At 50.1% G+C, this 12,094-nt stretch overlaps 5 protein-coding genes across 5 annotated transcripts; 3 read left to right on the top strand and 2 right to left on the bottom strand.

Annotated features, from left to right (window-relative positions):
- Positions 1–353: 353 nt before the first annotated feature.
- On the bottom strand, positions 354–1,223 carry Z518_01372 (uncharacterized protein; the record flags this gene model as incomplete). Its single annotated transcript, XM_013421972.1, has 1 exon — positions 354–1,223. One exon carries the CDS (start codon positions 1,221–1,223, stop codon positions 354–356), a length of 870 nt encoding a protein of 289 aa, XP_013277426.1.
- A 555-nt stretch (positions 1,224–1,778) lies between these two features.
- Positions 1,779–3,856, top strand: Z518_01371 (uncharacterized protein; the record flags this gene model as incomplete). Its single annotated transcript, XM_013421971.1, has 3 exons — positions 1,779–2,355; positions 2,406–3,723; positions 3,781–3,856. 3 exons carry the CDS (start codon positions 1,779–1,781, stop codon positions 3,854–3,856), a joined length of 1,971 nt encoding a protein of 656 aa, XP_013277425.1.
- A 592-nt stretch (positions 3,857–4,448) lies between these two features.
- Positions 4,449–5,675, bottom strand: Z518_01370 (uncharacterized protein; the record flags this gene model as incomplete). The annotated part of the gene is made up of 2 exons (XM_013421970.1): positions 4,449–5,232; positions 5,284–5,675. The coding sequence occupies 2 exons, from the start codon at positions 5,673–5,675 to the stop codon at positions 4,449–4,451; spliced, it is 1,176 nt and encodes a 391-aa protein (XP_013277424.1).
- Positions 5,676–6,881: 1,206 nt separating this feature from the next.
- On the top strand, positions 6,882–8,906 carry Z518_01369 (uncharacterized protein; the record flags this gene model as incomplete). The annotated part of the gene is made up of 2 exons (XM_013421969.1): positions 6,882–7,416; positions 7,477–8,906. The coding sequence occupies 2 exons, from the start codon at positions 6,882–6,884 to the stop codon at positions 8,904–8,906; spliced, it is 1,965 nt and encodes a 654-aa protein (XP_013277423.1).
- A 426-nt stretch (positions 8,907–9,332) lies between these two features.
- Positions 9,333–12,089, top strand: Z518_01368 (uncharacterized protein; the record flags this gene model as incomplete). Its single annotated transcript, XM_013421968.1, has 2 exons — positions 9,333–11,944; positions 12,005–12,089. The coding sequence occupies 2 exons, from the start codon at positions 9,333–9,335 to the stop codon at positions 12,087–12,089; spliced, it is 2,697 nt and encodes an 898-aa protein (XP_013277422.1).
- Between the last annotated feature and the right edge of the window lie 5 nt (positions 12,090–12,094).

Raw genomic sequence — 12,094 nt, 5'->3', positions numbered from 1 at the left:
CGGTTACTAACACTTTTTCTCCCAGTACAGCGACTTGACATTCGCCACTGGCCCAGTGACCTCCTTTCTACCAGCTGCATGCACAAACGGCACCGGCGTGACGACCTCCTCTCTCTCGTCTGAGGTCAATGCCAATGAGACAAATGCCGATAGCACGTCGCAGAGCCGCTCGGGCCTATGGACGAATCCTTCCAGTTCTACTTCATCTTCGGCATCAAGCTGGGAAGGGCTCATGACCTACCAAAATTAGTGCACAGGCGCCCATTGAAGCAATTGAGCCTTGTAACATACAACTTTAAGCGGTCATTAAAGTCATCAGACATTTCTATTTCTTTTTCCACCTCTTATCTCTATCACGGCCATGTCTCGACCGCGTTCCATTCTCCTACAGTGTCACTGGCCGGGGGCCCGCCAGGCCCTCCTGCTTCCTCTACTAACGTCCAGACCTTCCTGGTACAATGCGCAGGATCACTTAAATCCACCATTTCCACTTGTTCAGGTGTGATGATGCAAACTCGGAAGTTCTTCCTTGCAAACTTCTCCTCAGAGAGGTGTCCCGCTTTCTGACCTAATGCTTCTCCTTCCTTTTCATCCCGGCCTTCCGACAACGGCCGCCCCGGGGGTGGGTTTTTAAATGTCCCACGCATCATGGGCGACAAGTTCTCAAAGTAGTTCTCTGTCTCGAGTTTCCATGACCAATCTTTATCCTTCTCCATATGTTCAGATCCTTTCTTAACACGCATGTACCGGCCGACTTCGGCCTTGACTGTCACACTCCCAGAATTCTGAGCCTCTTCGCCGTCCTCGATGTCATCAGCGGCAACGAGCCAGCACTTTCCGCGTACCCGCCACTGTGTTCTTAGATCTTTGATCCAATACACGGCTTCGACTGGACCACCACCGCCTGAGCCTGACTGGGATTGTGCCAAATCTCCTTTTCCCTTGCCCGTCACAAAGATGTCGTAGACCTTGCTCATGCGGGCATCTGTGGTGAATGTGGGACAATCCGACTCGTAGATCGGGGGATTCTTTGGGAGTTTATTGTGTTCGATCTCGGGCAGTGTGGCCCAGAAGCCGCGAAAGATGCATGTTCGGACTCGAGGGAACCCCGTTGCATTTACAGTGGCCAGAGAAAACCCTGCACCTACTCCGCCAGCCTTTTCAAGATGCTGCTCGAATGGCCGTTTCCAGGGCGCAGTGATGGCGAGGGTTGGATGGGACATGGTGGACAGGCGAGCGAGGCGGCAGGAAGTCTTGGAGGCCAGGTTGAAGAGGGAGAGGAAGATTAAGAGATTTATCAGGAGGAAGATCGGGAAGAAGATCAGGAGGAAATTATTTCAATTCGGATTTCATCTTTTCAAGCACAATTCCTGACGTGCTCGTTGAAATGATCCGACAACGAATGACGTCGAGCAAAACGATCGAGGCGCACTAGGGCGATCGAGGCTAGGGAGCGCTAAGGAAAGGATAATCGGCACGATGAGGCTCGTTGGGTGAAGGTTTCGGCTCCGGAGGTGTGGCTTAAAGCTTTGCGCGAGTTGCCCTTGGAGACACTCCACTATGCCCGCTTGGTGTGTTGATCCCTCCCTTGCACTCGACTTCCACCTTACTACTGCATAAAGGCGTTCGTCCTTTCTCTGAGTCTGCGCTGCTCGCGAGGCCCAACTCGCGCAATCTCTGAATTGTAGTGGTGCGACCGAATCATTCTCGAATCACTTGTTGTGAGTGCATTGTTGTCTTTACCTGCCCATACGCAAACAGAATCCTCACAGCGTGAAATGGCCGTTGTCAGTAGTACGCCTCTATCTTCCAAATCACAACAAGACCTGGACATGGCCCTGCCGATGGTGCCTCCTCTCCTGCATACTCGTTCCGGCAACGAGATCTATGACCGTCCTCACACTCCTACCACCCCCGGCGCCAATTATGGCTTCACCAGCCCCGTTCAGACTCCTCAAGGTAGCCCGAGCAAGAAACAACTACCACCTGGTTCCAATAATTTACCCAGTGTATTCGACAATGCTATGAAACTTGCTCCGACCTCGCCTGTGAAGAACCAGCCAAAATCTCCTTCCAAGTACGATGACACTGTCATCAAGGAACCTTTCGCAGATCCCGAGCAACATTATGGTGGTCGGTCTGAGAGCCCAACTCGCCAGTCCAACAAGGAAAATGCCCCTGCTAGTGGTTCGAAATATGGAAAGGATATCCATCAAAACCACGCTGCGCTATCAAGACAAGAGCAATATCAGCCCACAGAATCCAGGAGGACCATCACTCGGGGCTTGACTACTGAAGAAATGCAAAAGCTGCAACTTCCAAAAGTCAAACGGCTCGCAAATGTCACTCAGCTTTGTAAGTATGCTCGGTTCGGATTGAGGGGCGGCAGTCGCTAATGGGACCAGACTTCCTCGACTACTACTTTGACCTTTTGTCCTACGTTCATAACCGTCAATCAAGAGAGGCTGCCTTCAAAGCTTCCTTCCCTGCTCCCCCCGAGACTCCACAAGAAGAATTCGATGCCGCTCTTCACAAATACCTCGGTCGAGAACGTGCCAATCTGCGCAAACGTCGAACTCGTCTCCGACATGGTGATTTCCAGATCTTGACACAGGTCGGTCAGGGTGGCTACGGTCAAGTTTATCTGGCTCAAAAAAAGGATACTCGAGAGGTCTGTGCGCTCAAGGTCATGCGAAAGAAATTATTGTTCAAGTTGGATGAGGTGCGACATATCTTGACCGAGAGAGATATCTTGACCGCTGCCAAATCGGAGTGGCTCGTCAAATTGCTCTACTCTTTCCAGGACGAAGAACAAATCTATCTGGCCATGGAGTACGTGCCCGGGGGTGATTTCAGAACCCTGCTCAACAATACGGGGGTTCTTCACAATCGACACGCACGGTTCTACATTGCAGAGATGTTCTCTTGTGTCGACGCTTTGCATACGCTTGGGTACATTCATCGAGATCTCAAACCGGAGAACTTCCTGATCGATGCTACTGGTCATGTCAAGCTTACCGATTTTGGTCTGGCTGCTGGTATGTTGAGCCCGATCAAGATTGAGAGCATGAGAATCAAACTTGAAGAGGTTGGAAACACACCAGTTCCATTTGGAATGACGCCCGTGGAAGATCGATCTGCCGACCAGCGACGAGAGGGTTATCGTTCTCTCCGAAAGAAGGACATCAATTATGCAAAGTCAATTGTTGGGTCTCCCGATTACATGGCTCCTGAGGTTCTCAAAGGCGAACAGTACGATTTCACTGTCGACTATTGGTCTTTGGGGTGCATGTTGTTCGAAGCACTTGCTGGGTATCCCCCATTTGCTGGTGCCACTGTGGACGAGACATGGCAAAATTTGAAGAGATGGCAACGGGTTCTTCGGAAACCCATCTACGACGATCCTAACTACTTCTTAAGCAAGCGCACCTGGGATCTGATCACTCGACTGGTGGCGGCGAAAGATCATCGTTTCAAGAATATCTCCGAGATTCACAAGCATGAATACTTCGCCGAAGTTGACTTCAATGCTTTGAGAGAGCAAAAGGCTCCATTTGTTCCAGAGCTTGACTCCGAGACCGATGCTGGCTACTTCGATGATTTCAGTAACGAGGCTGACATGGCCAAGTACAAGGAAGTGCACGACAAGCAGAGAGCACTGGAGGAGATGGCAGAGCGAGATGAGAAGATGGGTAAGAGTTTGTTTGTTGGATTCACATTCAGGTATGGCTTTCGAGAGACATCTTTTGTGTTCTGGAGGGTGCTAACAAACGATATCAGGCACCGCAAGCCCGATGCTGACTCGAGCCCACGGAAGCGAATTGAGACCGATGGAACATTTGGGACTATCTTCTAGAGAGACTCAAATTGAGGAACGAGTGACAATGGTGTTGGGCTTTAGCTTCGACTCCCCCTGCTCGTTGCGCACTCTCGGTATGACGTTGACTTGAAGACTTGTACGAACGAGCGCCGTGATTGATCGGTTTGGTGGATTGGCAGAATGGCGTTAGGTTGCTGTAATGGGGGGGGGGGGCAAGATCAAGCCTCGTGAATGGACATAGAATGAAGGGCTTGTGGAACAGTGAACAAAGCGAGAGTCCGGGATATGTTTGTGAGTAAATTTGAAACGGAACTGGAATGGCAAATGATTTTGGGCGAACAACAAGGGTGGGAAAATCCACCGTGGAGCTGGAGTCTCGGGAACGAGAAAAAGCGAACGTGCTTATGCATTGCTTCCATTTGAGTCCTGTCCTCATTACGCCTGATGTTATGTAGCTCTTCATCTGTACTAGCACTGCTACACTGTTTTGCATCATCTCCTGGTTGAGTGAAGAATTCTGAGTCCCTTGATCCTCAATCTAGCGAACTTTAGCTGAAGGCCCAACTTCGTCGACAAAGGGAAGATTTCGCTTGTCGTTCCCACATAGATGTGCCCTTTGTCGGAAATCTCAATCGTCCAAAAAGAACAACCCAGCGGATTCTCGTTCGCCTGGAGTAGCCCTGAGCTCGAGCACAGATCCAAGTCGTTCGAGGGCCGGTAGCTCTACATTCGTATCGAGGTCCTTTTTGGCTATTTCTAGCCTTCGGAGTCGAGGAAACTTGTCAACAAATGAATGGAGGACATCTATGGGCAAGTTATTCGGGTGAGTTGGTTCAGGTTGTTGTGGTGTGAACGTTAATACCTCCAACAGATTATCCCTCTCAATTTTCTTCAAGAACTCTCGAAGCAAGGTACCCTGTGTTCCTACAAAAGCCTGTCTGCGCATCGTCCAGGCAGGAAATTTTATCGCCTTCAGTTGTGGGAAAACAGAAAGGACTGGTGTCCAAGGGAACCAGCTTTCTTTCCTCTCAAGTCCGATTTCGAGACATCTGATGTAATTGGCACGTGTCTCGCAAAGGGCAAGCGTTTGCAGATCTGCGTATTGCATGCAGTCTTCAAATTTGAGGGTCTTCAAGGATTTTGGCCAGCTCTCGATAAGTGTCGTCCAGGATTGGGATCCGAGGAACAGCCAGTCGGTTATTTGGAGATGGCTCAAATTCTTTGGCCAACGAGAGTTGGGCCCCAGGTCACAGCGTCCGTTGAGACTATCTCTTGGAAGCCTCAGAACCGCCAGATGTTCAAGATGTCCTATTGTGTCGAGTACGAGTCGCAGCCGTATCCCGTATCCGTCTGAGGATAGGTCGAGTAAGTGAAGGTTGATACATTTGGACAGTGGAGCTAAAGAGGCAATCCTAAGAAAGTTTAGCAACATGACTCCGGCTCAAGGCCGGGCCCAAACTCACGAAAACGTCACGGCTGGCGAAGCAAACCACGTAAGAGAATTCCTTGTCCGGCGAAGGAGACGAGCGGTGATGCTTTTGGAACTCTCGTAAGCAAGCTGACTCATGTCAAGTTGGTTGACAAAGTTTCCCAGACCAATCCGCCGCTTGCGCGAGTTTACAGGAGGACATATTGTTCGAGCAAATTTGTCAAAATTCCGACTGGAAAGAAGTGGATGATGGTACAGCATGCCGACAAACACGGAGTACCAGGCTTTCGACACCAAACAACAAGCCCACAACGTTCTCTGGGTCAGAAGATTGTGAGTTGAAGCAATGTAATCTGATATGAGGCCAATCACTTCCACAGGAAGATGTCTTTCGGCACCACGATAGACAGGGTCTCCAATCTTCATGCTGGTCAGGATTTCGATGGCAGTCCCTTTCTTCCGGAGATAAATCCGGATAGAAAGCCGTCCTTCACGAAGGATGGAGTCTGCCTGGTTTCAATATTGGACCTAAACGTTTAAGCCGTGTTTGAGTGGGTTTGGAGGCAGAATGTTCAGCTGTAGGAGCCCTCATCGACGTTGAAGCGGTACGGCCGAGCGTTTTGTTTCGCTGATGCAATTTAATAGGAATTTCAAGGCGTGCTCTCCGTGTCATCTTTTCGACTTCCCCATCTCTTTGAATCGAGAGCAACTCGGAGTGTATCGCGACACAATATTGTGTCAATACCAGGTGTCGAAACCAGAATACAGGGAATAGGATCTTCAATCCTCCTAGCGCGAATGCATCAGCAGGGTTGAACGCGATTAGCAAACAAGAACACGCTCTTCAAGTGATCTTTATGTGTGCACCGCGGTGCTTTCCAGATGAAAGAAAGTGTGTTTCATTGTCTAAAGAATCTTGCCGAGGCATCAAAGATACAACAGACAAGGGACCGTGTTGACTGAAGATGAAGACGAAGATGAAGATGGATCTGCCTGAAATCTGCGCAGGTGGCAGTTGCTTCATCATTCGCGTACCTGCCTCTCAAACATCACGACACTCGCGGCCAACTGCTGCTCATCCTCCTTCCCCCTTCACCATGTCCACCTCCCTGCTCAGTCTTCCCAAATTTCAGCATTCTACGACTGGTTGTCGCTGTATGAACGTTCTGCGTTGACCTCCCTCCAAAGTGTTGGTGAACTTTAGTATTCGGCGTCTTCCTCTATTCTGTCAACTTTGCCTCACCCTGACCCTCTAACCTTTCTCTCTTCTTCAGCAGCAGTCAGGTCTATTGCAAAACCACTTTCCTATCTCTCCTTCCGGTCTCCGCAACCGGCTGGGCTATAACCATCAGGTTCAGCCCTCTCGTCCCTCATTTGCAGGTGTCATAAATGCGAGATTTTGCCGGAATCTGGCGTTCCCTATCCTGTTGGCCTCTTTCCTTGTCCCAAACATCTGACTCTTCTAGGGCGCATCCTCCCCAATTCTATCACATTTGGACTACATCCTCAACGGTTGCGAATTCCAGGCTCTCTCGTTCGAGGAGTAAATGTTGAGAATTTAGATAAATCATTTGTTGAAGAGGTGGAACGTTCCTGTGAGACGATCCCATTTTTGCCTACCAGTGTCTCAATATGCTGGGTGCTCGAGCCCGAGCTGCCGAGTACAACGCCTTTAAAGCCGCATCTGCAAGACAAGCTTCCCGCGAAGCTGAGGAACAGAAGCTGCCTCCGAAACTTGTCCCCGTGTCTCTGAGTGCTTTCACCAAAAATTCTCAGTCAAATCGCAACAAGGGCGCTAAAGCCTGGGTCCCGTTGGTCTTAGGAGACGCACCCGAAGATGATAATAAAAGTTGCAAGGAAAATGAGGGAACCCTCCCAACCCCAACCCATCCGACTGGCAGCGTCGATGTCACTCTTAGCAGCAACACTACCCGACCCGAAAGTGAGACGCCATTGGGTCCCCGAAAATCTCAAACCACCCAAATGAATGTCTACGCATTGTTAGCTCCGACTGCGCCCAAGGCGATGGTCAACACCAGAGACAGATCATCCACCGTATTTGTCAATCCAACCCTTCAGTGGGCTCAGCAACACTCCGTCATCAAACAGTCTCAGCACTGTATCCCTTTGGGGTTACACGGTGCTCCCAGCAGCCTGTCAGGAATCAGTACGTGTCCAAATCCTGTTTTCATGTGTCCGCATAACTTACAAACTTCCCCCCTATCAGGTCAAGTCTCGGTACCTCTTTTCAACCCAGATCCACCTTTCTACAACATGATGATCTCGTCTGATATCAGTCCCACCAAGCAAGAGAACAAGTTGGCTCTGCTATCTGAAGAATACGGCAACCCATGCCCCGCATTTATGCCCTCTCGTCAACAAGGTTTGGATAGTCCTGGTATGATTGATACTTCATTACTCGGTCAGATGCTGGGCACTCGTTATCCGAATGAGGTACCGAGCTGGAATTCATACCAACAGATCGATTTCGTCCCCCAGAATCCCATCCAGCGCCCAATGATGCCGCGTGTCAATTCTGATGGTCTAATGTCTTGTGATACGGAGTTGGCTGCACGATTCATACGAGGTGTTGTCAGACGTCACTCTCACCCAGAAAGCGGACAAATACTCCTTGATCGGCAAGGACTCGCAGACAATGTGAGACAGTTAACTCTCCAACCTCCATCCCGTCACGAGCCTTATGACGGCAGCAGCAAAATACAACATTATGTGACCACTCAACAAGCAATGGCAAAGACGGACAAGACAGCTCTGCATAATCCGGATTTGAATCGAGTTAAGATGAGCGACGTAGCCACTCCGATTTTTACAGAGAGTCCAGAGACAATACCCAAACACGAGCCTGGCAGAGAATTGAATGAAGGACCTGGCGTCCTTCGACCGCGCACACTTCTGAAGCCACCGCCGGGTTTCGAATTGCGAGCGAGAAATGAGTTGAGCTCACATCCACGTGAGACGAGCAGCTTCGGTTCCGAGAATGACGAGACTCTCCGAAAAGAATTCGGCGTGGGCACTAGTGACTGGTGTGAGCTCAAGCCCGTGACCAAGACTCAGCGCATAAGAATGAATAAGGCCATGAAACGAGGAGCGACGCTGGGAGATACCGATACGTCCGAGGCTTCACTGCTGAATCTCGGCGCAGATCGGCAACAGAGACTTCACAAGTGGTTGCAAGCAGATCATCGTGGGAACCGCGCAACACGAAAATTAGTGGATCAGATTGTTAAAGATCACCTTTTCAATCGATTCCCTAACGTTTCTCTCCCTGACGGAGCTGTGTGTAATCCCAACGAAACATCGGGTCCCAGAATTGAGAGTGCCGCGATCCGTGCGGTGGGCAACATACTGACTAACCTCACAGACCCAGGTGAATCGGAAGGGCACGGCTCAGACAATGGTGGTTTACTTTACCAATACAAACCGGCGCCGGAGTACGCGATTGAGAGAGGCCGGCTTCTGACAGGCAACACTGGGAGTACGAGCTTTTTTGAGGAGGAGATGGGAGAGTTCTACAATGCTCCATGCCGAATTGCCCGGGATCCAAGATTTCGACCGCCAAGCAAGGAAGGCCCCAAACCAAAGTCGGAGGATGAATGGAAACGCCGTCGTGACCCGTATGGAAGAAGACGATTGTGACTGGGCGAATCAGGAGAGACGGTGGTGTCGTGTGAAGCCATTCGAATCCACGTTGAAAGGATCGAGTAGGTAAAAGGAGAGTAGATGTGCATGCATCAGCTTTGAAGATCATTCAATATGTTTAGATAGATCCATGAGAATCAGAAGAGCATGACGCTTGATCCAGGAACGCACACTTGGGAACGAGGACAAGGCTGGACGAGGCTGAGAGAAATACTGTTGCGGTGGTGGCATTATTTGGGCCGAGCACAGGAGTCGCTGCGCAGATTCCAATCCCGCCCGCCAAAACCCGTACCCGGTGACCACTGCTCGTCACCGTCCCATCTTTCTCGTCACCCTTTCTCTTGCCCTCTTCCCTCTCTTTCCTCCGCCGAACTCGAATCTCAAGCTCTGCCTGACCACTCCTTCTCCGGAGCTTCGCCAACGATGGCGGCTAGCTATTTGCGGCTGCAGTTGATGCGCTCTTCCAAGGCTGCCTTTGGGTGCACATTTGGTGCGCAACGCCGCTCTACCCAATTCTTTAGACTTCGCTATACTAGCAGATTACTTCCTCCGCTATCGAGATCTTACGCCACTGTCAATCCTGGTGATCCGAAACCTCCGCGCGAAGATCCCGAGAAAAAGAAAAACGAGCCCGACGGTTCACCAAAGTCTGCGGAAGAACATGGAAGCAAAGACCAGAACGAAGAATCAAAGACAAAAGGCGCCAACACCACAGAGTTTTCTCCCCTCACAGAGGAAGAAATCACGCAGATCAACGAAGTTGCACAAATGATTAAAATTGGCCTACCCAAGTCGCAAGCCGCGGCGGTCGATGAAGCTGTCCAGTTGATGCAGAAAGGTGGAATTCCAAAGGAGCTGCGAGAAGTTATGGAAACCCGGAGGAATGATCCTAAGAAGCGAATCGATCTGGCAACTACCGTTCGCCTCGTTGGCCTCTTCACCAAAATGTCTCGCATGAGCCCGGAGGAAATTCGAGAAAAGTACGGTCAAAAGACTCAGTCCACCAAGACCGAGGCGCCTGAAGAGACACCGTTGTTTGAACAGTCCAACAAGAGGCAGGATCAAAATCGAAAACGCAAGCAGCAGAAAGGACAAGAGAGTCAAATTCCGAAGATGACTGAGATCCGGTTGGATGTAGGCACAACTGTACTGGCGGCCATCCTTTCCTACTACCTGTACCGCACCCTCTATCCAGCCGAGTCGTCCCAAGACATCACATGGCAAGAGTTCAGAACCACCTTCTTCGACCGGGGCCTTGTTAGCAAACTCACTGTTATCAACCGCAATCGTGTCAGGGTTGAGCTTCACCGATCGGCCGTCGCTGAACTATATCCGTCTTCGCCGGCAAATAATCCCAATTTCTATTACTACTTCACCATAGGCTCCGTGGAAGCATTTGAACGAAAATTGGATGAAGCACATAATGAATTGGGAATTCCAAGCAGTGAACGGATTCCCGTGGCCTATTCCGATGAAGTACCGTTGAGTGCCGCCATCCTTTCCTTCGGCCCAACTCTCTTATTCGTGGGCGCATTGTTCTGGCTCTCGAGAAGGGCAGCATCAGGAGCAGGAGGCCAAAGTGGAATCTTCGGCATTGGCAAGTCCAGAGCAAAGAGGTTTAACCATGAAACTGACGTGCGAATTAAATTTGCCGACGTTGCGGGCATGGATGAAGCAAAGCTTGAGATCATGGAGTTTGTTTCTTTTCTGAAAGATCCTTCTAAGTATCAGAGCTTGGGTGCGAAGATACCTCGCGGCGCAATTTTATCAGGTCCTCCGGGTACGGGTAAAACCTTGCTGGCAAAGGCGACGGCCGGTGAATCTGGAGTTCCCTTCTTCTCCGTTTCTGGTTCGGAATTCGTCGAAATGTTTGTCGGTGTTGGTCCATCTCGAGTACGAGATCTGTTTTCAAATGCCAGGAAGAATACCCCTTGCATCATCTTCATCGATGAAATCGATGCCATTGGCAAGTCAAGAGCTAAACAGAACTTTGGTGGTGGCAATGACGAACGAGAGTCTACACTCAACCAGATTCTGACTGAGATGGATGGTTTTAATACTTCGGAGCAAGTCGTTGTCCTCGCTGGCACAAACAGACCCGACGTTCTCGACAAAGCCTTGATGCGTCCAGGGAGGTTCGATCGGCATATCGTCATTGACAGGCCAACTATGGATGGTCGCAAACAAATATTCAAAGTCCACCTACGCAAGATTGTGACCAAGGTCGATCTGGAGTATTTGACTGGACGTCTTTCAGCCTTGACTCCTGGGTTTTCTGGTGCCGATATCGCCAACTGTGTCAATGAGGCTGCTTTGATTGCTGCTCGTGCAAATGCAACCTCGGTCGAGATGATTCATTTTGAACAAGCCATTGAACGTGTCATTGGCGGTCTGGAGAAGAAATCACTGGTCTTGTCACCTGAAGAGAAGAAGACTGTAGCATACCACGAGGCTGGTCATGCCATCTGTGGCTGGTTCTTCAAATATGCCGACCCGCTCCTTAAGGTCTCCATCATTCCGAGAGGACAAGGCGCTTTGGGTTACGCGCAATATCTCCCTGCTGGGGGTAACGATGTGTACCTAATGAGTGTCAAGCAGCTAATGGACCGCATGGCCATGACTCTTGGTGGGCGAGTAAGCGAAGAAATTTGGTTCGACACCGTGACCAGTGGTGCATCCGATGATTTCAACAAAGTTACACGAATGGCGACAGCCATGGTGACAGAATGGGGCATGTCATCAAAAATTGGATACCTTCACTATAAAGATGACGAGCAGCGCCTGCATAAGCCATTTTCCGAGGAGACGGCCCGAAACATAGACGCCGAAGTTCGCCGGATCGTCGATGAGGCATACAAACAATGCAAAGACCTGTTGCTGGAAAAGAAGGAGCAATTACAAGCGGTTGCCGAAGAATTATTGCAGAAGGAAATGCTCGTACGAGATGACTTGGTCAGAATTCTCGGTCCAAGACCGTTTGAGGATCCGGGAGACTTCCACAAATATTTCGATAATACAGAGGGAAAGATCGCACCGTAAGTTTCTCCATTTCCCGTTTGAATCATTTGATGCTAATATTTGGGTTCCTCATCTAGGCCACCACCGCCCACTGAACAAGAAGGCCCTTCTGGAAACTTCCCTGGTCAACCCGCGCCGGCCTTCAAATGGATCAAGCAATAAACCGA

The sequence above is a fragment of the Rhinocladiella mackenziei genome (assembly GCF_000835555.1).
Source record: "Rhinocladiella mackenziei CBS 650.93 unplaced genomic scaffold supercont1.1, whole genome shotgun sequence".
Lineage (NCBI taxonomy): Eukaryota > Fungi > Ascomycota > Eurotiomycetes > Chaetothyriales > Herpotrichiellaceae > Rhinocladiella > Rhinocladiella mackenziei.
This window is presented reverse-complemented; position numbering and strand designations above follow the sequence as displayed.